Below are 27252 nucleotides of genomic sequence, written 5' to 3' on the forward strand. Positions count from 1 at the left end.
TTTTCCAAGAGTGCAGAAGAGGAATTGAAAATAACAGTGACTCAAAACCTGGAATTTCTTCCCGAAGGGCTCAAACTTCCCTGGCCTGCCCTGGGGGTGGCCTGACCCAGGGTGTCATTGGAAATCTTACCCTGATGATTGCCCCCAAGCCACAGACAAACAGGATCCCCTCAGAATAAAAACATGAGGCTTGTAGTAAAGTGAATGGCTGCACTCTGACTGGTTCTTCGCTGGAGGTAGAAGCAGCTCTGGAATTTTTGTTGTCTTCCACCGGGGAACAGATGGACTCTAGGCGACATGGAGGGCAGGGGCTCCACTCAGGCCCGCCACCTTGCTCCCAGCTCTTCAGTAATTAATCTGTGGTGCTTTCTTATCCCCAAGACAACAGGTCCTAGTGTTACAGAGACCACAAACACACGTGGGTCTGTCCCCACTTTTTTTGTCCATCAAGCTTTGCCCCTAGCAACTTGGCTTTCTTCCCGAATTGTTTGCTCTGGATCCAGCAGGCCTCTCCCTAGGGGAGGGGCTTCCCCAGCAACTACCCTTGTGTGACCTTGAACAAGAACCTCCCTCTTTCTGGGCCTCCATGCCTCGTCTGCAAATTACTGAGATTGGACTTGAGGATCTTGAAGGTCTCCACTCCGGTGGTATTAATCTTTCTAAGTCACTTTTCCTCTAAATACATGCTGAAGTCCCAAGACAGGAAACTTAGCTCTGGTTCCCTGTTTATAGAATTAATGTTTTTAAGTTACCAATGCTCAGAAAATGCTTATTTCTCTCTATAAAGCTTTATTTTTTTTTATTTTTTTTTTTGAGACAGTCTCACTCTGTCGCCCAGGCTGGGAATAACAGTGACTTGATCTCAGCTCACTGCAACTCCACCTCCCCAGTTCAAGCGATTCTTGCGCCTCAGCCTCCCGAATAGCTGGGATTACAGGCACCCACCACCATGCCCTGCTACTTTTTGTGTTTTTAGTAGAGATGGGATTTCACCATATTGGCCAAGCTGGTCTCAAACTCCTGACCTCTGGTGATCCACCCACCTTGGCCACCCAAAGTGCTGGGATTACAGGCATGAGCCTCCGTGCCCAGCCTCTATAAAGCTTTAGAGTTAGATCATAGAGGTCACCTTGTCCATGATCTCATTTTGGCAGTGAGGATACTGAGCCCTAGAGAAGGCTTGCTCAAGGCCACATAGCATGTCAGAAGCAGAGGCAGGATGGAACCCAAGTATCTTGACTCCCTCCTCAGTTCTCTTTCTGAGTACTCTGCCTTTAGTTTGAATAACTGACAGCATTTTGCAGGACTTTCTGCAAGGAACTGAGCCAAACAGCAATGTGACATTCACACGTACCCAAGAGCAAAACCACCATGATCTGCCCCCTACCGCGGCCCTAGTAGGTCTGTCTGAGCTGGACACCCCTGAGGGTGCGCATCCTTCATTGCTGTATGAGCAGAAGCAAGCCTCTGTGCAGGAGGCAGGAGGCAGCAGAGAGAGACGAGCATTCACAGCCCCAGCAAGTTACTCGATCTCTCCGAGCCTCCATTTTCTCATCTGTAGTCTGAGCATAACATGACCTCTTCAGAGTTGTGAGTGCCAGTTAAGAAAAACTGTCTGGCCAGGCACGGTGGCTCATGCCTGTAATTCCAACACTTTGGAAGGCCAAGGTAGGCAGATCACTTTAGCTCAGGAGTTTGAAACCAGCCTGGGTAACATGGCGAAACCCTGTCTTACAAAAAGTACAAAAGCTGGCCAGGCATAGTGCCAAACACCTGTAGTCCCAGCCACTTGGGAGGCTGAAGTGGGAGGATCAATTAACGAGGAGGTCGAGGCTGCCGTGAGCTGTGGTCACACCACTGCACTCTAGCCTAAGCAACAGAACAAGACCCTGTCACAAAAACATGAAGGGGAGAGGAAAGAAAAGAGGAGGGGAGGGGAGGGGAGGGGAGAGAGGAGGGAAGGAGGGAGGAGGGAAGGGAGAGAGAAAAGAAGGGAGGGAGGGAGGGAGGGAGGGAAGGAAAGGTGTCTGGCACATAGTAAGTACTCAACAATTCAACAAGCGTCCATTTTTCCTGCTCAACTCCCATTTCCAAGACTATACCATCAAAGCTCCATTAAGACTCTCATGGTGGGTGATCCTCAGCAAAATTTTTTTTAACCAACATTGTCCCTATTTAGCAAATGTTTAATTCCTCTCATCTCTCTGGATGCTTCTACCTTCTTTATCCTGAACAGCATACTTGAGATGTATAAGTATAACATTGCCCAAACTCAACAGCATGCCCGTTAAATAGGCATTCTAAAATCAAGGAATTAGCTTTTCCAATTTCCTGATATTTGGGGGCATCTGCCTCTTGGCGGTAGTAATGGGATTGAGCTGCTATCTCCCAGGCTTCTAAAGACTAGGGAAGCCTATAATCTCAGCAGTTTGGGAGGCAAGGCAGGAGTTGCTTGAGCCAGGAGTTCGAGACCTGGCAACATAGGGGGACCCATTCTCTACAAAATTAGTGGAGCATGGTGGTGCACACCTGTAGTCCTAGCTTTTCAGGAGGCTTAGGTAGGAGGATTGCTTGAGCCTAGGAGGTAGAGGCTGCAGTGAGCTGTATTGCCCAGGCTAGAGGGCAGCGGCCGGATCTCAGCTCGGCTCACTGCAACCTCCCCTTCCTGGATTCAAGCAATTCTCCTGTCTCAGCCTCCCGAGTAGCTGGGACTACAGGCATCCACCACCACGCCCAGCTAATTTTTGTATTTTTAGTGCAGACTGGGTTTCACCTTGTTGGTCAGGCTGGTCTTGAACACCTGACCTCAGGTGATCCGCTCATCTTGGCCTCCCAAAGTGCTGGGATAACAGGGATGAGCCACTGTGCCTGGCCACCCACTTATAGTCTTAAAAATTATGGAGAATCCCAAAGAACTTTGGTTTGTGTGGGTTCTATCTATTAATATTTAACAAATTAATATTAAAACTGAGAGAAATTTATTTTCTTACTAATTTTTAAATAATAAATTTTAATATGATAAACCCTTTACATGCTAACATAATTTTTTAAAAACCGCATACTGCCAGCACTTTGGGAGGTTGAGGTAGGAGGGTCACTTGAGTCCAGGAGTTTGAGACTATCTTTGACACCATAGTGAGACCCCAATCTCTACTAAAACTATAAGTAAATTTAAAAAAAAAAAAAACCTATATTTTCTGAAAAAAAAAATTAGTAAGAAGGGCAGCGTGGTTTTACATTTGTGCAGACCTCTTTAGCATCTGGCTTAAGAGAAGGCAGCTGGACTCGCGTCTCCTTCGGCATTCAACCCAATGTCATATCACACGTCACGGAGCGTCTGGAAAACATGAATGAGTATGAAAAAGGTACATCAGGTCTTAGGGTTATGATGAGCCTAGTTCTAAGCTCTCAGTCACTCTAAAAGAAGGCCTTGGGCCCCACTTTGAGAACTGTCACAATAGACTAGGGGCTCCTTGAGACAAGGGCATCTTGTCCCAGTTGGCTCCATCAGCCCAGTGCCTGGCCAGACCCTGGCACAGCAGCCTCTCTCTCAATGATCACAGCAAACGAATGGCTTCAGAGGGGCAGGCCCCAGGGCGTGGCTCTCCCAGCTCATCCTCCTCAAAGCTCAGCACAGGGCCACTCTGTCCGTGAAGCTGCCCCTGTGGCAAGGCTGTTAACACTGTGGCAGGGGATCCTTCTCTGTCTTGATCCAGGCAGAATGAGAAGTACTTTGTGGTCTGGGACTGTCTGGTCCTCGTCGAGAACACTCGTCCCTACAACTCCCAGAAAGTCTCTTCCCTAAAGACCAAGTACCCATAGGCTTCCAGGGGTCCAGGAAACAGCTTGATCCCCTAGATAAAGGCAGTCCAAGGCCCTCCAGGGACGAATGGAGAAGAACTTGTGGGTGGAGGCCTCTCCTTTCCTGACTGCAAGGAAAGCAGCCTTGGGATCACAGAATCTGTCCCCTTTGCTTCCATTCCCAAGGGGTTCCTCACTCTGCGCTCGTGTCACTCCCATCCCTCTGCTCCCCCAGCATGCCTCAGCCCCAGTGTGGGGTGAAAGAAGGACATCATTAAAAAACGTGAGCCCGGATCTATCCAGTCCTAGGCTCAACTCTCATCTCTGCATCTTACCAGCTGTGTGACCTTGGGAAAGTGACGTAACCTCTCAGAGCCCAGCACCAGCATTTGTAAAACGGTGACGCTACCTCATAGTTATGAAAGAAGGGAAACTGCATGTAGACCTCTTGCCCAGACATTCTACAAATAGTAGCCAGAAATATGAGGCTATCTCCCCACCCCCCTCCCCGCCAAACCCTCAGCCTAAGTATGGCTAACGCAAAACAGATTACCAATCCCTTTCCTTTCCCCTGAGGACAGCAAGGCTAGGCTGGGATTTTCCAAGAGGGCTTAGCCGATGGAGAAAGAGGCATGAAGTAATCTTGTTTTCAGGGTGTAGGTTTCCTACCGTGTGACAGTGACAGCACCGACAGTTAGACTCCACACCCCAACCCTCTGCAAGACCTAGACACCTTCTCCCCCTTCCCTGTCCTTTCTCCTGTAAGCAGTGCCCTCACCAGCAGGTAAGCAAGCACAGTGCTCCATGCAGAGGGGGAGGGGCACACACTAACACACCTGAGCGCCTGAGTTAGTGTGATGGGAACAGCATGGTAGACACTACCTTGTACTTGGGAACATCAGAAATCAAGCAGACAGGGGATAGGGGAATATTATTTCAGTGTCTGCTGTGTACCCAGATGTTCCCATGCTGGGTAAACTCATCTCTGAAACCAGGTAAGTTAAAGGACCTTCCTCCCTTAAGAGCCACCAATGATGAAAGCGCCACCACACCCCCTCAAGCCTGCAGTGGGGAAGAAGCCTCTTCTGGAGCTCAGCCTGGGTGCCCAGGATGAGACAGGAGAAGGGGCCATGAATCGCTCCACCTGTGCCCTCCCCCAGCTCTGCACCTGGCATATCTCGGTGCCTGCCGGACACGGCATAGAGCTACAGTTCCACAACTTCAGCCTGGAGGCCCAGGATGAGTGCAAGTTTGACTACGTGGATGTGTATGAGATCAGCAGCTCAGGGGCCTTCAGCCTCCTGGGCAGGTAGGGGAGCCGGGGAAGAGCCACGGATAACTCCATCCTTACTGTCTGCCACCCCCGGCTCCCTCCACATCGGCCCAGCACATTCCCCAGCTGTGGGCTTAGGGGTCGCAGGAATGAGCAGCCACTCCCCTGGCTCACACCGTGTTCTCTCCTTGTCCTGATCACACTGGTGATCTACCAGGGCTTCCAAAGACCCAGCCTGGCCAATGCCTTGTCACCCTGGTGGGGAGAAAAGGTGGGCAGCTGGTTTGTCCACCCTCTCCACCCTGCTTCTCTCTTTCTCAAACCGCCCGAGGCTCCCTTCTGCCTGCCACTTCTCTCCCCTCCCAGCACCCCACCCCATGTGCTCACTCAGTGCCTTGGGTGATGGGGATGGAGAGCTCCCCTCGTCACATCCCTGCATAGAGCACCCAGTTTCCTCTACTGGGTGTTCTCAGCCATCGCCTGTGCCTTTAAGAGCTGCCACCCTGTGTCAGGGACTTGACCTCAGCATCCTCAGCTGAGTTGGATTAAGGGACCATTTCATGCCTTTGTGAATTTCTTCTGGCTGCTGTCCCTTCCCCTACACAGAGACAGAGTAGCCCGTAGGCTGAACCACTTTACCAAAGACAGCCCAAGAGCTGGTCTAGCCTGGCAGCCTTTTCCCTCCGGTAGTAGAAGCTGCCCCTTTGATTGGGGGTTTGTGGTCAGAGAGTGGGCCCTTGGGGGTCTTGGACTATCACAGGAACTCTAGAAAGCCATGCAGAGCCTCGGGCCATGAAGGACTACTCAGATGTCATCCTCTATGTGGAGGCAACAGAGTCGAGCAAGGTAAGGGCCACATAGAATCGCGCTCCCAAGACCCAGCACCCCAGTGCTCACCGCTGCCCTCAGCCCTCAAGTCTCTCCCTTTCAGATCGAGTTCTGCAATCCTGCCTTCGAGCCTGAGTCTGGACCACCCTGCCCTCCCCCAGCCTTCCCAGAGGATGCCAGATACAGCGTCCCAGCTCCCTGGCACGGTAACCATCCCAGGGGGTAACATGGGGGAGGACAGAGAGGTCCAGGAGCGAAGGACAGCATGAGGAATGCCTAACAGAAGGGGCCCTCAAAATCCCACCTGCAGGTCGGCGCCCTCGAGGGCTGCAGCCAGACTGCCGCTTCTCCTGGCTCTGCGTGCTCCTGCTCGCTAGCTTGCTGCTCCTGCTGCTGGGGCTGCTGGTGGCCATCATCCTGGCCCGTAAGTACCCAGGGTCTGCTTGAAAGGAGGGCTTTGGAATACAACCCCATGAGCTGCTCTCCCAGCTTCCCAGGATCCTGCTCCTCTGAATGCCGCCGTCCATCTTCCCACCTTTAGAGCTGCAGGCTGCACCCCAATCCGGGACCTCCCATAGCACACTGCCTGCCGGAGGCCTTACCACCACCATCCCCACCATCACGAACTCCCAGGCAGCTGGGACCCCTAAAGGACAGCAGGAGGCAGGCGTGAGCCCCTCCCCACAGTCCAGTGAGTATTCAGGGCAGATCTTCTGGGAGAAGAGCCCAAGATGATGGGGTGGGAGTGAGGGGAGGGTGAGGAAGAGGCACCTTGGAGAATAAAGGACCTCTCTCCTTTTGACCTCTGAACTCTAACCTCCATCTCTGCAGCCTGTGGAGGCCTCCTCTCTGGCCCAAGGGGCTTCTTCAGCAGCCCTAACTACCCAGACCCTTACCCCCCCAACGCCCACTGCGTGTGGCATATCCAGGTAGCCACAGATCATGCAATCCAGCTCAAGATCGAAGCCCTCAGCATAGAAAGTGTGGCCTCTTGCCGTTTTGATCGCTTGGAAATCTCCCCTGAGCGTGAAAGCCCCCTCCTCAGGTATGTCTCTCTGTCCCCAGGACCGCCCACACTGTCCTGAACCACTATCTAAAGGGCTGAATTGGGGAGTGACAGTGGGAAGGGCTGACCCAGGAAGAAACTGAGAGACTGGACCTCTGGGCCCAGCTCTGCCACCACCTTGCTGTTTGCCATGAGGAAGATCACTTCCTCTCTCTGATCTGTTTCCTAACCTGTAACATGGAGCTCCTGCCTCTCTTCCCATGAGTAAATACTACAAGGATAAATGTGCAGGTGCTAGGAAGGTCAGAGCTCCCTGGGACATCAGAGGAGCCTTTTTGACTACATGGTCACCAGTTTGGGGATTGAGAAAATAGGACTGCAGGGCTGAGATGAGCTCCTCTCTGGCTGGCCCTGCTCTCAGAGCCCCCATCACCCCCAACCTGGCTTCTTGCAGGGTTTGTGGGAGGGTGCCTCCCCCCACGCTCAACACCAATGCCAGCCACCTCCAGGTGGCCTTCATCTCTGACAGCAGTGTGGAAGGATTTGGTTTCCATGCCTGGTACCAGGCTGTGGCCCCGGGGCATGGTGAGTGTGTTCCCACCATGGCCCCAGCTGCCTGTTGAGTGTCCACTTTCTTCCCCTCCACCCACTCCGAGCCCTGCCAAAGGGGAGGAGACTCTGGGCATCCCTGACTCCTGATGCCCACACCCAGGGAGCTGTGCCCATGATGAGTTCCACTGTGACCAGCTCATCTGCCTGCTGCCTGACTCAGTGTGTGATGGTTTTGCCAATTGCGCCGACAGCAGTGATGAAACCAATTGCAGTGCCAAGTTCTTGGGTACGGGGCAGGCATGGGGGGGTCCTCTCTTCAGGCATCTGATCTGGGTTCAAGCTGGGGCCTCCAGCTCTGGGTCAGCCTCAAACCAGGGCCTCCACCAGCATTTCCTGCTTGGTCATTCTTTGGCCCAGAACTTGTTTCCCGAGGGCTTGGCCAAAACTGGCTCTGTGATCACTGCTAGCGCTACTGGATGGAGGCACAGATCTAGCAAACTCATGAGCCCTTCCGCCTCTCTACAGGGTGTGGGGGGAATCTGACTGGGCTCCAGGGCACTTTCTCCACTCCTAGCTACCTGCAGCAGTACCCTCACCGGCAGGTAAGCACAGTGCTCCATGCAGAGGGGGAGGGGCACATGCGCCTGAGACCCCGAGTTAGTGTGATGGAAACAGCATGGTAGACATTACCTTGTACTTGGGAAGGTCAGAGATCAAGCAGACAGGAGACAGGGGAATATTATTGAGTGCCTACTGTGTACCCAGATGTTCCCATGCTGGGTTAACTCATCTCTGAAACCAGGTAAGTTAAAGGACCTTCCTCCCTTAAGAGCAACCAATGATGAAAGCGCCACCACACCCCCTCAAGCCTGCAGTGGGGAAGAAGCCTCTTCTGGAGCTCAGCCTGGGTGCCCAGGATGAGACAGGAGAAGGGGCCATGAATCGCTCCACCTGTGCCCTCCCCCAGCTCTGCACCTGGCATATCTCGGTGCCTGCCGGACACGGCATAGAGCTACAGTTCCACAACTTCAGCCTGGAGGCCCAGGATGAGTGCAAGTTTGACTACGTGGAGGTGTATGAGATCAGCAGCTCAGGGGCCTTCAGCCTCCTGGGCAGGTAGGGGAGCCGGGGAAGAGCCACGGATAACTCCATCCTTACTGTCTGCCACCCCCGGCTCCCTCCACATCAGCCCAGCACATTCCCCAGCTGCATTTCCTTTGGCTACTCCAGGCCCCAGGTCTCTTCACCATCACCCTAAAAACAGCTCTCACCTCAAAACCTTCACCCCACACCCTCTCTGTTCCCAAATCTCCCTGCCCCACTTCCTCCCCACCAGAAGGGGCCATTTCCACCTCCCCTACAAACCCTCGTTGATTTTTCTTTTTCTTCTTTTTTTGAGGCAGGGTCTTACTCTGTCGCCCAGGCGGGAGTGCAGTATCGCCACCATGGCTCACTGCAGCCTCAGCTCCCAGGTTCAAGTGCGCCTTCCACCTCAGCCTCCTAAGTAGCTGGGACCACAGGCACATGCCACCATTCTCAGATAATTTATTTTTTTTAATTTTTTTTGTAAAGACAGGGTCTCACTATATCACCCAGGCTGGTTTCGAACTCCTGGGCTCAAGTGATCCTCCCACCTTGGCCTCCCAAAATGCTGGGATTACAGGCTTGAGCCACAATGCCAGGCCCCTTCATTGATTTTTTCCCCCATCTCGAAGTGGTTCAAGTTCAAGCAGTTTGTTTCATGCTTTGCCTGCTCAATATGTGTGTCTTCCTCACCAGACCCTAACCCGGTGTCTCTCGTCACCTTTGGCACTGTCCAGGGCTCCCAGCTCAGAGCCAGACCTGTGGGAGGCTGCAGTGCCCCCTCAGTCAGCCAGGGCTGGTGCCCAGAACTGCTATCTGCTTTGGGCAGGTTCTGTGGAGCAGAGCCACCCTCCCTCCTTGTGTCTTCGCACCATGAGCTGGCTGTGCTCTTTAGGACAGATCATGGCATCAGCAGTGGAGGCTTCTCAGCCACCTACCTGGCCTTCAATACCACGGAGAGTAGGTGCCCCTGGGCAAGTGGGTGTGGGGAGTAGAGGCACCGCAGGGGGACAGAGAAGGGCTCTGGACCCTGGTCAAGACACTCTGTGGGCACTTGGGTGTAGGTGTGCCCCCGGGCACTGCCATGCTCCTTGTGCCTGCAGACCGCTGTGGACCCAGTGAGCTCTCCTGCCAGGCTGGAATGTGTAAGGGTGTGCGGTGGATGTGTGACATGTGGAGAGACTGCGCCGATGGCAGCAATGACAACTGCAGCAGCCCTTTGTTCCCACCCCCAGGTGAGAAACCTACCTCTGGGGACCCTGAGCAGGGCCTGCAGGGGCGAGCAGGCTGGGTGCCCACCTCACAGAACCCTGCTTCGTACTGTGTGGCGTCCCACCCCATCCTCCCTGAGGGGGTAGGGCCAGCTGGCCTCACCATCCTGACTCTGGGGCCACTTCTCAGAGTCCTGGAAGCCACTGGTGGCTGGTGGTGGCAACGGCCCTGAGTGTCATCCCAAGGGAAATGGGAATCTGGGAATCAGTGGTTGGGGCTTCAAGAACCAGTCCCTTCTGTCACCCAGAGCCCCTTTCCACAGCCCACCCCAAAGATGAAGGCATGCTCTTACACAGAGCAGGGGACTTTCTTCCCAATGCCCAAGTGGTCCCTGTAAATGTGGGTGCCACATGTTCCCTGACATCAAAGAGGTCCCTGTGTGATGACCCAGGTAGGAGAGTGATGCTGGAGCAGGATCTCAGGGATGGCAGGGATCCTCAGTGTGTACACCCTCTCTCCTCATTATCCTCCATCGGAGCCACATACACACAGGACCAAGTGATTCGGTGACTTGCCACAGGCCACACAGCCAGTGAGCAGTTCCCACAGTGGCCCTCCTCCACCCCTACAGAGCTGGCCTGTGAGCCTGTCCAGGTGGAGATGTGCCTCGGTCTGAGCTACAACACCACGGCCTTCCCTAACATCTGGGTGGGCATGGCCACCCAGAAGGAGGTGATGGAGGTCCTCAGCGGTTACAAGGTCTATGGGCAGAGAGAAAGAGGGCGGGCCGGGAGGGGACGGAACCTGGGAGCAGGTGCCTGAAGGCCACTCTCCCTCCACAGAGCCTGACAAGCCTGCCCTGCTACCAGAATTTCCGGAGGCTCCTGTGTGGGCTGCTTGTGCCCCGCTGCACCCCACTAGGCAGTGTTCTGCCCCCTTGCCGCTCTGTCTGCCAGGAAGCAGAGCACCAGTGCCAGTCTGGCCTAGCACTACTGGGCACCCCCTGGCCCTTCAACTGCAACAGGCTGCCAGAGGCAGCTGGTCTGGAAGCTTGTGCCCAGCCGTGACCCTGAAGCTGGCCCCTGCCCTCTTCCTGCCCATCCTCCTTTGCCAGTCAGGGTTGGCAGGCAGGGGAACAAAGGAAGGGGCACCAGCAGGGTCTCTACCCATCTTCTCTGGGGCTCCCAGGGAGGGGGCAGAGGAGTCCTCGGCTGGGGGTCATGGGACCTCCCACCCTCCCTGCTCCTTCCTGTCCCCTTCCTGTCCCCAGGCTGCTGACTGGCCCCACACTGGGCCACTGGACAATCGAGACTGCTTCCTATCCAGGCCTCTGACCCTGACTTCCCATCTCTGCCTCTCCCCCTTTCCGTCTGCTTTTTCAGCGTCTCTATTGCCTGCCTTCTGACCAATAAAATGTACCAAGCATCTACTCATGTGGCAGGCCCTGTCCTAGGCCCTGGGAATCCAACTGGCCGTCTGCCTCCAGAACTCTCCACCCTCATCTCTCTGCTTATTTCTCTCTGGAAGGTGGTCTGATCTTTGGTGTCTGCCACTGTCCAGCCTCTCCTCTGGCCCCTGGGAACCAGAGATGCCCTATGTGTCTGTCTCTCGAGGTTCTGCCTCTCTGTGCCCGGCTCAAGTCTCTCTCCCCCTCCTTTCTCCCCCCAAACTTTGGCCAGCCGCCGGGCGACACCACGAGTTATTTCCCAGCTATTTCCCGGTCCGGGAGCTCCTGGCCCCTGAACAACTGGTTTCCTCTTGGAGTCTGGGAGGAGGAGAGCGGAGCCGGCAGGGAGCGAACCAGGACCGGGGTGACCTCGGGGATGGGGGCGCCTGGCGGGGAAGAAGCGCGGGGGCGGGGGCACCGCCAACTGGAGGGTCCGGAGTAGGTAGCGCCCCCGAAGGAGGCCTTTGGGGAGCCGGGAGGGGGGTGAGTCTGGCGGAGGAGAGGAAAGGGGCTGGGGAGGAGACAGTGGGAAAAGCTGGCGCAGGCCAGCGGTGGGAGGGAAAGCTGGCCGCTCCTACCCGCTCTCGCCCGCCTGGCTCACCCGGTGCTCGGGCCCGCGGGCACTCAGCCTCAGGGGCACGACAGTGGGGTGGGGACCAACTGGGCCGCGCCGGGTGGGGAGCCAGGCAGGTCCCAGGATTCTGGGTCCCGACTCCAGTTCTGCCTGACCCACAGACTGCCAGAGGACCCCGGCGCCCGGGCTCCCGGTACCAGCGCCATGAGGCCGCTCCTCGTCCTGCTGCTCCTGGGCCTGGCGGCCGGCTCGCCCCCGCTGGATGACAACAAGATCCCCAGCCTGTGCCCGGGGCACCCCGGCCTTCCAGGCACGCCGGGCCACCATGGCAGCCAGGGCTTGCCCGGCCGCGATGGCCGCGACGGCCGCGACGGCGCACCCGGGGCCCCGGGCGAGAAAGGCGAGGGCGGGAGGCCGGGTAAGAAGGCACCGCCGCGACTCTCGGTGGCGACGTCCGAGCAGGCGAGGCTGCGACTCCCGCTCCCGGTGTCCGGGGCTCCCGCCAGGGGGCGCCACTCCCTGCGCTTTGTAGCCCTGCGCGGGGGAGGGGAGGCCCAGGCGGCAGAGGCCCCCTCGGCCAGCCCCCGAGTTCTGCCCTCCACCTGCAGGAAGGGGTGGGGGAGAAACCCGTGCGGGAGGAGGCGCTGGGTGAAGGTCAGGTCGGGACGGGGAGGGGGACGGTGACCTTAGAGTCGGCACCCCACTGCGGGCTGACCCGGCCACTGCGCTCACCCTGCCGCCCCCCTTACACCGTAGGACTGCCGGGGCCGCGAGGGGAGCCCGGGCCGCGAGGAGAGGCGGGACCCGCGGGGCCCACCGGGCCTGCCGGGGAGTGCTCGGTGCCTCCGCGCTCCGCCTTCAGCGCCAAGCGCTCGGAGAGCCGGGTGCCTCCGCCGTCTGACGCGCCCCTGCCCTTCGACCGCGTGCTGGTGAACGAGCAGGGCCATTACGACGCCGTCACCGGCAAGTTCACCTGCCAGGTGCCTGGGGTCTACTACTTCGCCGTCCATGCCACCGTCTACCGGGCCAGCCTGCAGTTTGACCTGATGAAGAATGGCCAATCTATCGCCTCTTTCTTCCAGTTTTTCGGGGGGTGGCCCAAGCCAGCCTCGCTCTCAGGGGGCGCCATGGTGAGGCTGGAGCCCGAGGACCAAGTGTGGGTGCAGGTGGGCGTGGGTGACTACATTGGCATCTATGCCAGCATCAAGACAGACAGCACCTTCTCCGGATTTCTGGTGTACTCTGACTGGCACAGCTCCCCGGTCTTCGCTTAGTGCCCACTGCAAAGTAAGCTGACTCACTCTTAGGAGGAGGGCATGACGCTGACAACCAGGTCATCCAGGAGGGCTGGCCCCCCTGGAATATTGTGAATGACTAGGGAGGTGGGGTAGGGGCCTCTCTGTCCTGCTGCTGGCAAGGAACAGGGACAGTGGCTGGGATGAGGTCTGGCAGCATGGGGCAGTGGCTGGATTTCTGTCCAAGACCAGAGGAGTGTGCTGTGCTGGCAAGTGTAGGTCCCCCAGTTGCTCTGGCCCAGGAGCCCACGCTGGGGTGCTTTCTTCCTGGTCCTCTGCTTCTCTGGATCCTCCCCCTCCCTCCTGCTCCTGGGGCCGGCCCTTTTCTCGGAGATCACTCAATAAATCTAAGAACCTCCTACCAGCTCGAGCCTTTCTTCTTTAGTGGTGGGGGTTCCCTGTTTCTGGGATCATGGGTGGGGGGGTGCTCAGGCAGAAGGGAGTATTCTTGGATGAAATAGAGATATGGGGCAGATATACAGGAAGCCGGCCCAGGGGAATGAGAGGCTGCTCCTCAGAACCACCACCTAGGTTGTGAACAGGAGTGTCTGACAGCGAGATACCTTCTTGGGGGTGGGGCTCCAGCCACCCTGAAAAAGGGGCACCTTTTTCTAATTCAAAGATGCCAAGCGAACTACATAAGGGCTGCCTGCACCACACATACCCCTGCCCTGATCCAACAAAAAAGAGCCGAGGACCTTTCACCCATGGCTGCTCTGGCTGCTTGCCTGGTCCCCAGATGACCGGGAAAGCTATTGCTCTGTAAACGGAGTGAGTGGCGCTCCTGGCATCTAGAGATAAGTAGTTTCTGAGATGACCACAAGGGGGTGCCCAGACCCCAGAATGTCACAGGGATCCTGGGTACCTTGGGCTCCTGACTATGGGTGGTGAGGGGGAGGAGGGGTATTGAGGTCAGCCAAAGGAATTCCAGATGTGGGTGGAGGAAAAGGGGGGTCCTTTACTCCCAACTCAGGAAGTTTATCTTCTACCATAAAATGTTTATCCCCACATTAAACAGAGACTGGAAGGAGCCAGGCCTCCCCTTGCTCAGCTCCCTGTCCCAGATTGAGGGAAGGAAAGAGCATGTGCCAAGCCCTCCCCGGGCCTCCCAGTTCCGAGGGGGAGATGAGGAGTCCTCCCCGACTGCACTGGGAATAGCCTGGGTGGGCCGAGCCACTGTGTCTGAGGCTAACCACAAAGCCCCTCAAGGCTCCCTGCCCAGGGCCCACCCCCAACCCAGTGACTAACAAACCAGGACTGGCCAGCCCCATCTGCACAGACTCAAACCAAGGAGGGGGGGCCTTGCCTCAGAGTTTGTTTCTTTCTTTCTTTTTTTTTTTTTTTGCTTCTTTTGGCTATAAGCAATCCTCAGAGTTTCTTCATGAGCTACCGGCATCCCCTTCCTGAAGGCAGTCCCAGGCACTGTGCTCCCAGACAGAACAAACAATTATGGGGGAGTGCCCCTGTTCTTCCCCTGATCATGTGAGGGCAGACAAGGCCAATGGGGGCTGAGCCCCAACTGTGAGCTAGAGACAGGCCTCAGGCAGCCTCCACCAGGAGGTACCGCAACCACACTCCAGCCCAGCCCTGCACCAGACCCCATGCCAAGACACACAGAGAGAAGCACCAGCTCCTCAAGATCCGAGGGTAGCCTGGACTCCAGGCAGCAAGAACCCCATGCTCCCTCCCAGGAAGACTGGCCCAGAGGAAAAGCTGGGAAGGTTGACTCAAGGGTTGAGATAGTTCACATTCTTCTCTACACGGGCTTAATTTGGCAAAAATGGAAAAAACACAGAAGGCTTTTCGAAAGCCACGTGTGCAAGGGACAAATCAGAAGGGATGAGAGCTCACAGAGCCATGCCTGGCACGCACTCTCCCTATGACACAGTCTTCCCATACTATCTTGGCTCACGGCCTGTCCCTCCTCTAAAGCCCAGGTACCCCCACAGACCACACTTCTGACTGGCAGGCCTGAAGGACCCTGATGCAGAGTCTGTTACCTTGACCAACTGCTCCCTTGCAGGGATGCACAGAGACTATCAGAGCTGTCAAGAGAACTTTATTCATTGGAAACTGGGCCACAGATCCCCCAGGAAGCTGCAAGCCCCTGGGCCCTGGCCCCTTCTGTGTTTGGACCCTAGTGAAATGTGCACAGTCTGCCATCTCCGACGCCAGGGAGAGACAGAGAGGAATGCCATTTTTCTGTGTAATGTGGGCGTGAAAGGGAATGAGAAATCTGGTTATCCCTCTTGAGACTCCCAGTGAGCTGGGGTACCAGAGGGCATGTGGACCCAAAGCCAGGTGCAGATGCACCCCCCGACCCCAGGGGTAAACTCCTGAGTCCAGCTTTTGGATCAGGTTGCGAGGGAGCCTGATCAGATGATGACAGCCAGAGGTGGCTCTGAGGGCACCTGAGAGATACTATCCTCAAAGCCTATCAGGGCATAGGGGCTCTGGCTGAACACAAAGGTTCAAGATCATCCCAAGGCCCCTGAGTTGTTAAAACACCCAAATGACACTGATGTTTTGTGGCTGCAAAAGCTGGAGAGGAAGTGTGAAGGAGGCAAGAAAAGGACCTACAAATCCCCAACAGAAAAACCAGAAGCAGACAGGGGTAACCCCAGAGGCATCTGGGTGGGCCCAGGACAGGCTGGAGAAGCCCACAGCAAACAGTCTCAGGGCCCTTGCATAGTGACATACTCACCACCCTCAGCATCGAAGGGACCCACTGGGTAAGGAGAAGCTATGTTACCCTGCCCCCACCCAGATCATAGTCTTCCATCTCAATGTCCTGGATATATGGCTTGGAGGCTTGGCAGGACAGCCACAGGGGTAGGAGAGGATTCAGACCAGGACCCAGAGATGAGGTGTTAATGCTGTCCTAGCGTGAGTGCCTGCGTGGAACGTGGAGCGTGGAGGGATGGGCAGGCAGGGAAGGAGTCTTCAGAGGTAGACATTGAGGGTCTGCAGGATGCCACGGCGGCAGAGCGGGCAGTTGCGGTGGTAGACGGGGTGGCGCATCAGGATTTCAGTGCAGGCCTGGCACAGGCACAGATGCCGGCAGGGCAGGAGCAACACCGTCTTGCTCTGGTCCTGGCAGATGACACACTTCTTCCGCTCCTCTTGCTCCTTCAGCAACTTCCATGGGTCTTGCCCACCTGGAGGCTCCTCCTCGTTGAGACTCTCTCGGCCCCTGGCAGGTGTCATTCTGATGGTCCTGACCTCCTCTTCTGCCTCTGATCTGCGCCCCGCTTCAGGAATAGCATCCTGTCTCCGGGTCCTAACTGAGAACACCCTCATAGGGTCACCCTGGGGAGCTCCAGGTGCCCCTCCCCGGTTTGGCCAGCTCGCCAGCTGCAGGCTGCGGCTCCAAACTCGGCGCCAGGCCTCCGAGCCCAGTGCTAGGCGAGAGAGCCGCATGACATCCTCTCGAAGACGGTGGTAGGATGGCCGGGCATGGAGCTGGCCGAGTGCCTGGGTAGCCAGCCTCAGGGTGAAGTCCGGGTGCAACACAGTCATTGTCACTGCCAACACACAAGCTAGCAACACCAGGCCAGTGAGGTTGACAAGCACGAAGCTGGCTAGGAGGCGGGCAGCTGAGGCCAGAAGCTCCAGGGCTAGCTGGCAGGGGGTCCAAAGGAGGATGGCCATGGCCACAGCACTGCTCGAAATGTGGGCTAGGAAGGCAGCCACGATGTCTGTCATCCTCCACAGAGGCCCTGTTACTGCATCCCACAGGGCCAGCACCAGGGAAAAGAGGTTCTGAGTGCCGATGAGGCAGATGTTGACCAGGCTGTTGATCACATAAGCCACCAGGCTCATTGCAATGGCACAGATGTCACAGGCCTGGCGCAGCAAAGCATGGCCACTGGAAACCACATTGAGGACGCCCCGGTGCAGTATCTCCCGGCTCCGCAGTGCTCCGTGAGAGGCCAGGTGCCCAAGGAGCTTTAGGCTCTCCAGGCCAGAGCAGCAGCTATAGAGCAGGGTACACAAGGCCTGCAAGCCCCCACATGTGAACCGGACCAAGGCTTCGATCAAGGCCAGCAATGAAAGCAGGACTCCGCGGCCCAAGTGCAGAAGACTCGTCAGTACCGTGTGTGGCAGGTTGTAGATGAAGGCCAGGAGCCAGGCCAGGGAAGCCAGGAGGGAGGACACCAGCAGGAAGTTGAGGTCCAACACCAAGGTCAGCACGTCCAGCACCAGGCCCACCCCATTCACTACCAGGTACACTGCCTCCATGATAGGGCTATGGAGGTTAGTCCAAAAGAAAGTCTGGCTTCTCGGTTGGGGGGTTGTCAAGGTTGTGAATATTTTAGGGGGTCTGGAATTAGTTTGGAAGGAAAATTAGCAGTCTCTGACCCAGAGGGTACCAAGAATCCGAGGAAGAAGTGAGTAAGAGGGAAGTGGAGTCTTGGTAGACGGCAAGGGGGCCAGGCGCCAGTCCAAGAGTCCAGGTTTTGAAGACGAGCTGTTTGGGAGGGAAAAGGCCAAACATCTCTAAAGCGAAGGCGAGCCCAGGCTGTAGGAGCGACCTCAGCTTTGGATGCCTGGTGTGGCGAACCACCGCCGGGCAGTGGGTCAGACCGTGAGGAGACCGGGAACGGATGGAATGGGATCGGCTCGGGTCGGGCCGGGGCCGGGTGGGGTCGACGCTGGCTGGGCGCAGGCTCGCGGTCCAGCTACGCAGGTGCCCCTGTCCCCGCCCGGCCCCCGTCCTCCTGCTAGCGGCACTTTGCACCCAAAAGGGGAGTGGGAGAGGAAGTCAGCTTCAGCAAACCCCAAGCGCGGCCTCTACTCCGCTGGGCGCCGCCATCTTGTGTGCAAAGGGGTGGAGCCAGAGACTAGACGAGGAGGGAGGAACGACAAACTCCAGCCAATCGATGAGGGCCAACCGCAACAACGTCGAGCACTCATTGGTCCGTTTGAATAGCGCCCGAACATATTTACCTCCCTAAGGAAAGGAGAGGCGACAGGTTAAATCCCCTCCCCCTTGAGGCGGGGATTGGTTTGTTGACGGGTAGCGTCGGAATACGCCCTCCTAGCCCCGCCCTCTAAAAGAGTAGCGCCTTGGACTCTCCTCAGTTTAGGAACTGTTCTTTCTCCTGGCCGCTGAATGCGAGCTTTTTTGAGGGACTTGGGTCGGAGGTCACTGCCTCTGGGCTGGGCTTTGGATTAGCACCCCCTTCGCAGACCCGTCTCCTCGTCCTCATTTATTTATTAATCTATTCTATCATTTATTAAGCTCCTACAGTGCATTGAGGAAACAAAAAATAAGTTTAAGACAGTGCCTGCGGTTCACAAGGGAAAGCAGATTACTACAGGGGATTCCCAAATTGCTACTCCAAACTTTCCTTACCAGGTTTTTCAACATCTCGGATGCTTACTCCATTGTCATTGAGAAAAGGAAACTACAGATTTAGGAACAGCTCAGCTTCCTACCCTGGGCCTTATTGTTTAATTGAACAATCTAGTTAGATGTGTACGCCTGGGCAGCTCCAGGGTCCTCAGAAGACCATCCTTTAATACTCAAACAACAGTCAAAATATATTTGAACCCAGCACTTTGGGAGGCCTAGGCGAGTGGATCACCTGAGGTCGGGAGATAACCTGAAGTCAGGAGTTGGAGACCAGCCTGACCAACATGGAGAAACCCCGTCTCCCCTAAAAATACAAAAATTAGCCAGGCATGATGGTGTGTGCCTGTAATCCCAGCTACTCAGGAGGCTGAGGCAGGAGAATCGCTTGAACCCGGGAGGCAGAGGTTGTGGTGAGCAGAGATCACACCATTGCACTCTAGCCTGGGCAACAAGAGTGAAACTCTGTCTCAAAAAAGAAAAAGAAAAAAATATATACATGTGTGTATGTGTGTGTGTAGTGTGTATGTGTGCACACTACATACACACACACACCACATTTCAAATATATTGGGAATTCTGGTGTTGTCTATTAACTCCAAGTATACTTAGCAGACTCCTTAGCAGACTCCTTAGCAGACTTATCGTTCCGCTGGTCACCTTCGCTGAATTTCCTACTTGGGCTGAATTCTCCATCTCTACTCTGGGCTCCTGAAAGTGTTCGTCCCCCTTCACTCTGCTCTGAACACCACCTCCGAGTCCTTCATTTCCCAAAGCATCACTGATAAGAAGCTGAAGTGTCTTTTCCTTTCAGCGGAGTGCGGCGGCAAGATGGCCGTGCAAATTTCTAAGAAGAGGAAGTTTGTCAGCAAACTGACAGAAGAGCAGAAAATCAAACACCGCATGTTCTCACTCATAGGCGGGTGTTGAACAATGAGAACACATGGACACAGGGAGGGGAGCACTACACACTGGAGTCTGTTGGAGGGGAAATAGAGGAGAGACAGCGGGGGGTGGGGAGAGATAGCAAGGGGAGAAATGCCAGATATAGGTGATGGGGAGGAAGGCAGCAAATCACACTGCCACATGTGTACCTATCTAACAATCTTGCATGTTCTTCACATGTACCCCAAAACCTAAAATGCAATAAATAAAAATAAAAATAAAAAAAGAAAGAAAGAAGAAGAGGAAGTTTGTCACTGAGGGCATCTTCAAAGCTGAACTGAATGAGTTTCTTACTCGGGAACTGGCTGAAGATGGCTATTCTGGAGTTGAGGTGCAAGTTACACCAACCAGAACAGAAATCATTATCTTAGCCACCAGAACACAGAATGTTCTTGGTGAGAAGGGGCAGCGGATTCAGGAGCTGACTGCTGTAGTTCAGAAGAGGTTTGGCTTTCCAGAGGGCAGTGCAGAGCTTTATGCTGAAAAGGTGGCCACTAGAGGTCTGTGCGCAATTGCTCAGGCAGAGTCTCTGCATTACAAACTCCTGGGAGGGCTTGCTGTGCGCAGGGCCTGCTATGGTGTGCTGTGGTTCATCATGGAGAGCGGGGCAAAAGGCTGCAAAGTTGTGGTGTCTGGGAAACTCCGAGGACAGAGGGCTAAATCCATGAAGTTTGTGGATGACTTGATGATCCACAGCGGAGACCCTGTTAACGACTACATTGACACTGCCGTGCACCATGTGTTGCTCAAACAGGGTGTGCTGGGCATCAAAGTGAAGATCATGCTGTCCTGGGACCCAGCTGGTAAAATTGGCCCTAAGAAGCCCCTGCCTGACCATGTGAGCATCGTGGAACCCAAAGATGAGATATTGCCTACCACCCCATCTCAGAACAGAAGGGTGGGAAGCCAGAGCCTCCTGCCGTGCCCCAGCCAGTCCTCACAGCGTAACAGGGTCTCCTCAGCAGCTGCATTCTGGAGTCTGGATGTTGCTCTGTAACGACCTTTAATAAAATCTTGTACAAGGACAAAAAAAAAAAAAAGAAGAAGAAGAAGAAGCTGCCGTGTGCAGCAAACCTTTACTGAGGCCTTGGGGTGGCAGTAGGGGCTACACTATAGTGCAGAGGAAGGAGTGCAGAAGCTAAAACTCTTCTGGCTTCTTCCTGCGCTTTCTCCCTGGCTGCTCTCAGGCCCTGCCCAGGTTATGGCTTGCTGTGTTGTGATGTGTTGCTGACGTTTTTATTTCCCCACTTGCATCCTCCCCGCAGTGTCAAATCTTGGAGAATGTGCCGCCCTCCCTTTCAAGATACTTGATCCCATCACCCGTACCATCTCCTCTGCAGGGATCATACCTGCCCAGTGAACACTATGTTGTTATTAATCAATCTTCCTGCAGCACTTGACACCACTGGCCACTTTCTCCTCGCTGGGGCTCAGAGGCATTACTCTTTCCTATATTCTTTCTGTTTCCATCATAGCCTCCTCTCCTGTATACACAATGATTTTTAAATTTGTGTTTTCAGCCTGAACCTCTCCTGCAAAGTTCAGCCTCCAACTGCTTCCTGGACCGGACAGTTCCTGGGTATGGCACTGGTGCTTCCCATTCAATGTGTCCAAAATCAAAACTTGACAAACGTGCTGTGCCTGCACTGTGTGCCATTAACTGGTCAGTTTTTCACACCAAGAAGGATGTAAAGGTCTTCTCAGAGTTGGCAGGCTCCTCTAAGAGAGTATTTCCATTCGTTTAGGACCAAGACCTCCCCTTTGAGTGATCTGAGACTCACTAATCCAAAGCTATATTTAATGAGCCACAAGCCTCGACTCCCAGGAAACCCAGCTGGTAATCCTGCTGTGGGCAGTGACAAAGACTCCAGCTGGCTTTGGGGAGGAAGTTCAAATTGTTTAACAATGTTAGTCCCGGGAATTGAGAAGAAAATAAGCCAGATATTGAGAGAGCTGAACACCTAGAAGCCCTATCCTTGCAGTATTTTCTAATGGAAGATGTAGTGTAAAGCCGCTGGCGGCAGTTGTTTCTGCTGTTGTGCTGACCTCACGGTTTTTGTTTTGCTCAGCGAAAGATTCCAGCTGGGACAATAGAAGGGATTTTTAGAGGCTATGAAGGGTTGAGGATTAAGAGATTGGAAAAAAAACAGAAAAGAATGTCTAATTCAGGGGTTTTGTTTTGTGCTTTGTGTGTATTATGGCCCTCCCCATCATCTCCTCATCAAACATTCAGTAAAATCTATATTATTGCCATGGTTTTAGGTTATTGTTGTTTTTTGTTTGTTTATTTTTTAATTATGCAAATCATTTACAGCTTCCCAAAGTCAAAACTTTATAAAAAGGTACAGTCACAGAAGGTTTGCTTTCATCCTTGTACCCTCTACCCTGTTCCCTGCCAGTGCCACCCCAAGCTTCAGAGGACCCCAAGTATCACAAACACAGCCAAAAAATGTCTCCGTAAAGGAACACCTGGGGTCCTCTATCAATCTGGATCCAGTGCTGATTACTGGTATGGAAAAGCCTATAGCCCCAGACATCAGCTCTGCAAACAACATGGTTCCGACCCAAAGAAGCACTTCAGCTGTTCTGCATTTTTTTTTTTTTTTTTTTTGAGATAGAGTCTCACCCCGTCACCCAGACTGGAATGCAGTGGCGCAGTCTCAGCTTACTGCAACCCCCACCTCCCAGGCTCAAGTGTTTCTTGTGCCTCAGCCTCCCCAGTAGCTGGGATTACAGGCATGCACCACCACACCCCACTAACTTTTGTATTTTTGTAGAAACGGGGTTTTGCCACGTTGGCCTCAAGTGATCTGCCCGCCTCAGCCTCCCAAAGCGCTGGGATTACAGGCCTGAGCCACCACGCCGGATCTGTTCTGTACGTCTTATAACCCACATCCTGGAAACATGGCATCCAAAGGCCATGAAGATCTGTGGGTCATTCAGGGAGGATATGAGCAGTCGAAGCACTTATGTAAGAAAAGGGATAAATTAACTGGTGAAATTCTTCTTGCTTTTCTTTCTGTTCTAACTTGTGATTCCAGAAGTACTAAGAAATTAATGCGGGAGCTGGATACAGTGGCTCACACCTATAATCCCAACACTTTAGGCCCAGATGAGAGGATTGCTTGAGCCCAGGAGTTCAAGACCAGCCTAGGCAACATAACAAGACCTCATCTCTACAATAAAAAAAAATAGCCAGGCATTGGCATTGTGACCTGCGCCTGTAGTCCCAGCTACTTGGAAGGTTGAGGTAAGAGAATTGCTTGAACACAGTTTGAGATTACAATGAGCTATGATTTTGCCACTGCACTCCAGCCTGGGCAACAGAGTGAGAGCCTGAAAAAAAAAAAGGAAGAGAGAGAGAGAGAATGAAGAAAGAAAGAAAGCAAGAAAGAAGAGAGAAAGAAAAAGAAATTAATGCAGTATGTGCAATGTGGCTGGGGAACACTTTTGAATATTAATTCCTATTTCTCTTTAAATTTGCATATGTAAATCTAGAGAAAACAGGCACGTGTATTTAACTAGCTTTATTCTAGTTTTAACTTAAGGAAAAACTAGTTTTCCCTAGTTTTGCACTAAGGAAAAAACCTACTTACAATTGGAATCATTGATTTAAAAGATTGTTGAGGACAAGTCTATGCTAACAGCAATGACATGCTTAGTAAAGATAATAAAGATGAACAAGCCAGAATTTTGGCCAAAACGCAAGCAGCATTTTTTTGGTGACATGTCCCCTGCATGACACATAGCTGAACTTGTTATTAGAAGATGCAGCCTAGGCCGGGCGAGGTGGCTCACGCCTGTAACCCTAGCACTTTGGGAGGCTGAGGCAAGCACATTACCTGAGGTAGGGTGTTCAAGATCAGCCTGACCAACATGGAGAAACTCCATCTCTACTAAAAATATGAAATTAGCTGGGTGTGGTAGCACATGCCTGTAATCCCAGCTACTTGGGAGGCTAAGGCAGGAGAATCATTTGAACCCGGGAGGCGGAGGTTGTAGTGAGCTGAGATCGGGCCACTGCCCAACAAGAGCAAAACTGCATCTCAAAAAAAAAAAAAGAAGAAGAAGAAGATGCAGCCTAATTGTGCTGATAACAACGGCATTTTTTGGAAAAACTAAAAGATTATATACCATATTCTGGATGTGCCCAAAGATGAAATATCTTGGAAAGATATTTCATATCACATTTGACCTTACAACTACTCTTGGATACATGGTGGGAATGTTGACTAAATGCTATTAAAACAAGTCGATTTACTGGCCATGGTGGCTCATGCCTGTAATCCCAGCACTTTGGGAGGCTGAGGTGGGCAGATCACAAGGTCAGGAGTTTGAGACCAGCCTGACCAACATGGTGAAACCCCGTCTCTACTAAAAATACAAAAATTAGCTGAGCGTGGTGGTGCACACCTGTAATCCCAGCTATTCAGGAGGTTGAGGCAGGAGAATCTCTTGAACCCGGGAGGCAAAGGTTGTGGTGAGCCGAGATCGCACCACTACACTCCAGCCTGGCGACAGAGCAAGACTCCGTCTGAAAAAAACAAAACAAAAAAACAAGTCGATTTAATTTAGACAAGAAACCAGAAGGACTGGGCACTATGGCTCACACCTGGAATTCTATCACTTTGGGAGGCCAAGGCGGGCAGATGGCTTGAGCCCAGGAGTGCAAGACCAACCTGGGAAACATGGCAAAACCCCATCTCTCCTAAAAACACAAAATATTAGCCAGGCGTGGCAGCATGTGTCTGTAGTCCCAGCTACTTGGGAGGCTGAGGTGGGGGAGTCACCTGAGCCTGGGAAGTCAAGGCTGCAGTGAGCTGTATTTGCACCACTTTACTCCAGCCTGGGCAACAGGGTTGAGCCCCTGTCAAGAAAGAAAGAAAAAGAGAGAGAGAGAAAGGGGAGAAGGGAGGGAGAGGGGGCGGGAAGGAAGGGAGGGAGGGAAGGAAGGAAGGGAGGGAGGGAGAAACCAGAAGTATGAGTAGAGTTAAGAAAATTCACAATTAGCCGGGCGTGGTGGCAAGCGCCTGTAATCCCAGCTACTCAGGAGGCTGAGGCAGGAGAATTGCTTGAACCCAGGAGGCAGAGGTTGCAGTGAGTCAAGATCGCATCATTGCATTATAGCCTGGGCAACAAGAGTGAGACTCTGTCTCAAAAAAAAAAAAAATCACAAAGAGTAAATTATGGTCTCAAGTGGAAAATCAAATTACCCTTGCATGTGCACTACCCACAGATATTTGTGATGGTCACTTGGTATGAATAATATTGATAAAAATGTAAACAAAAAACTGGTTGTTTTTTAAAAAAACACGTGATGAGTCAACATTGATACATTGTTATGAATTGAAGTCCATCATTTTCATTAGGATTCACTCTTGGTAGTGTACATTCTATGGGTTTTAACAAATGTTTAATGACGTATCCATCACACAGTGTTATAAAGAATGGTTTCACTGCCCTAAAAATCCTCTGTGCTGTGCCTATTCATCCCTCCTTCCCCCCAGACTCCTGGCAACCACTGATCTTTTTACTGTTTCCACAATTTTACCTGTGCTAGAAAGCCATATAGTTGGAATCGTGCAGTGTGTAGCTTTTCAGATTGACTTCTTTCTCTTAGCAATATGGATTTAAGTTTCCTCCATGCCATTTCTTTTTAGCACTAAACAATATTCCATTGTTTGGATGTACTATTTAATTTATCCACTCATCAGCTGAATGACATCTTGGTTGCTTTCAGGTTTGGGAATTATGAATAAGGTCTGCTATAAACATTCACGCGTATTCGTGTGAACATAAGTCCCAGCTACTTAGGATGCTAAGGCAGCAGAATCACTTGAACCCGGAAGGTGGAGGTTGCAGTGAGCCGAGGTCATGCCACTGCACTTCAGCCTGGGCGACAGAGCAAGACTCCATCTCAAAAATAAAATGAAGTAAGGCCAGGTGCGTTGGCTCACACCTGTAATCTCAGCACTTTGGGAGGCTGAGGCAGGTGGATCACGAGATCAGGAGTTTGAGACCAGCCTGGCCAATATGGTGAAACCCCGTGTCTAAGAAAAAAAAAAATTAAAAATAAATAAATAAAATAAAGACTTCAGAACAACTATTGTCTCAAGAAAGACCAATTAATTGGCCGGGCACAGTGGCTCAAGCCTGTAATCCCAGCACTTTGGGAGGCCGAGGCAGGCAGATCATGAAGTCAAAAGATTGAGACCATCCTGGCCAACATGATGAAACCCCGTCTCTACTAAAAATACAAAAATTAGCTAGGCGTGGTGGCGCATGCCTGTAGTCCCAGCTACTCAGGAGGCTGAGGCAGGAAAATTGCTTGAACCCGGGAGGCAGAGGTTGCAGTGAGCCGAGATTGTGCCACTGCACTCCAGCCTGGTGCCTGGTGACAAAGTGAGACTCTGTCTCAAAAAAAAAAAAGAAAGACCAATTAATTTGGCATTACTGGCAATAGAACATGAATTATGAGAAATATTTCATTATAACAACATGATTAAGGAATTTGCTGAAGTGAAGGCAAGTAAAATTAATTTATGGAATAAGTATATAATAATTTATATGAATTGTATATTACTTTATTACTCATCTAAATATTGCTAGTTCATCATAAGCACACCCAGGCAATAATATATGTAATAATATATGCAATAATAGCTAAGTTAACTTATATTGGATGTTTTGTTCTTTAGGTCATACAAAAACCATAGCCTTGCTTTTTTTTTTTTTTTTTTTTAGACAGAGTCTGTCACCCAGGCTGGAGTGCAATGGCAGGCTCTCAGCTCACTACAACCCCTGCCTCCTGGATTCAAGTGATTCTCCTGCCTCAGCCCCCTGAGTAGCTGGGATTACAGGCAGGAACCACCACGCCCGGCTAATTTTTGTATTTTCAGTGGAGACGGGATTTCACCATGTTGGTCAGGCTGGTCTTGAACCTCTGATTTCAAGTGATCTGCCCACTTCAGCCTCCCAAAGTGCTGGGATTATAGGCATCAGCCGCAAAGCCCAGCCAGCTTTACATATTTTTAAATTTTGTCATTAGAAGGTATATTTGTCAAGGTGGGAGGATAGAGCATACCAAATAGCTAATTAGCTTTCAAATATTTCAAATATTTAGACATATGATATGTGAGCCTTCATTTATACCCTGCCCTAGCTCCACAAATATTATGAGGGTTGGAAGCTGTTCATTTTATCCCTCTTGAGGCAACTATTTTTATTTGTTTCTTTTTTTGTGTTTGTTTTTGTTTTTTGAGATAGGTCTTGCTCTGTTATCCAGGCTACAGTACAGTGACATGATCTTGTCTCATTGCAGCCTTGACTTCCAAGGCTCCAGGGATCCTTCCACCTCAGCCTCCTAGTAGCTGGGATTATAGGAATGCACCATCACACCCAGCTAATTTTTGGGATTTTTTTTTAATTCTGTTTTTGGCAGAAATGGGGTTTCGTCATGCTATCCAGGCTAGTCTCAAACTCCTGGAGTCAAGCCAAGCACTCGCCTTGGCGGTCCACAGTGCTGGGATTACAGGTCTGAGTCATCTTGCCTGGCCATATACCTATCTTTTTTTTTTTTTTTTAGATGGAGTTTTGCTGTTGTAGCCCAGGCTGGAGTGCAGGGGCGCAATCTCAGCTCACCATAACCTCTGCCTCCCGGATTCAAACGATTCTCCTGCCTCAGCCTTCCAAGTAGCTGGGATTATAGGCTTGTGCCACCACACCTGGATTTTTTTTTTGTATTTTTAGTCGAGATGGGGTTTCTTCATGTTGGTCAGGCTGATCTGGAACTCTTGACCTCAGGTGATTCACCAGCCTTGTGTAATCCCAAAGTGCTGGGATTACAGGTGTGAGCCACCGCACCCAGCCATACCTATCTT

General features: G+C 52.7%; 3 protein-coding genes and 1 pseudogene across 7 annotated transcripts; 3 read left to right on the plus strand and 1 right to left on the minus strand.

Annotated features, from left to right (window-relative positions):
* The first annotated feature begins 5476 nt into the window (after positions 1–5476).
* Positions 5477–11094, plus strand: MFRP (membrane frizzled-related protein). Of its 2 annotated transcripts, none has more exons than XM_032285202.1 (13): positions 5477–5920; positions 6006–6108; positions 6213–6326; positions 6444–6593; positions 6734–6947; positions 7363–7493; positions 7621–7746; positions 7986–8062; positions 8428–8576; positions 9373–9503; positions 9608–9778; positions 10387–10514; positions 10598–11094. In XM_032285202.1, the coding sequence occupies exons 1-13, from the start codon at positions 5867–5869 to the stop codon at positions 10820–10822; spliced, it is 1773 nt and encodes a 590-aa protein (XP_032141093.1). In that variant the 5' UTR covers positions 5477–5866; the 3' UTR covers positions 10823–11094. The 2 variants fall into 2 exon arrangements, with proteins under 2 accessions (XP_032141093.1, XP_032141094.1); XM_032285203.1 differs by having other exon boundaries at positions 9647–9778.
* A 152-nt stretch (positions 11095–11246) lies between these two features.
* On the plus strand, positions 11247–13427 carry C1QTNF5 (C1q and TNF related 5). Of its 3 annotated transcripts, none has more exons than XM_032285205.1 (3): positions 11247–11640; positions 11938–12194; positions 12533–13427. In XM_032285205.1, the coding sequence occupies exons 1-3, from the start codon at positions 11351–11353 to the stop codon at positions 13048–13050; spliced, it is 1065 nt and encodes a 354-aa protein (XP_032141096.1). In that variant the 5' UTR covers positions 11247–11350; the 3' UTR covers positions 13051–13427. The 3 variants fall into 3 exon arrangements, with proteins under 3 accessions (XP_032141096.1, XP_032141097.1, XP_032141098.1); XM_032285206.1 differs by having other exon boundaries at positions 11551–11685; XM_032285207.1 differs by having other exon boundaries at positions 11583–11644.
* Positions 13428–15110: 1683 nt separating this feature from the next.
* RNF26 (ring finger protein 26) lies at positions 15111–17916 on the minus strand. Its single transcript, XM_032285204.1, has one exon. The coding sequence runs from the start codon at positions 17311–17313 to the stop codon at positions 16015–16017; it is 1299 nt and encodes a 432-aa protein (XP_032141095.1). The 5' UTR covers positions 17314–17916; the 3' UTR covers positions 15111–16014.
* A 1311-nt stretch (positions 17917–19227) lies between these two features.
* On the plus strand, positions 19228–20385 carry LOC116556160 (annotated as a pseudogene). The gene is made up of 2 exons (XR_004270870.1): positions 19228–19287; positions 19611–20385. The product of XR_004270870.1 is annotated as a 40S ribosomal protein S3 pseudogene (transcript).
* Positions 20386–27252: the final 6867 nt, after the last annotated feature.

This window comes from Sapajus apella, unplaced genomic scaffold, assembly GCF_009761245.1.
Source record: "Sapajus apella isolate SASKATOON/1434 unplaced genomic scaffold, GSC_monkey_1.0 scaffold16, whole genome shotgun sequence".
Classification (NCBI taxonomy): domain Eukaryota; kingdom Metazoa; phylum Chordata; class Mammalia; order Primates; family Cebidae; genus Sapajus; species Sapajus apella.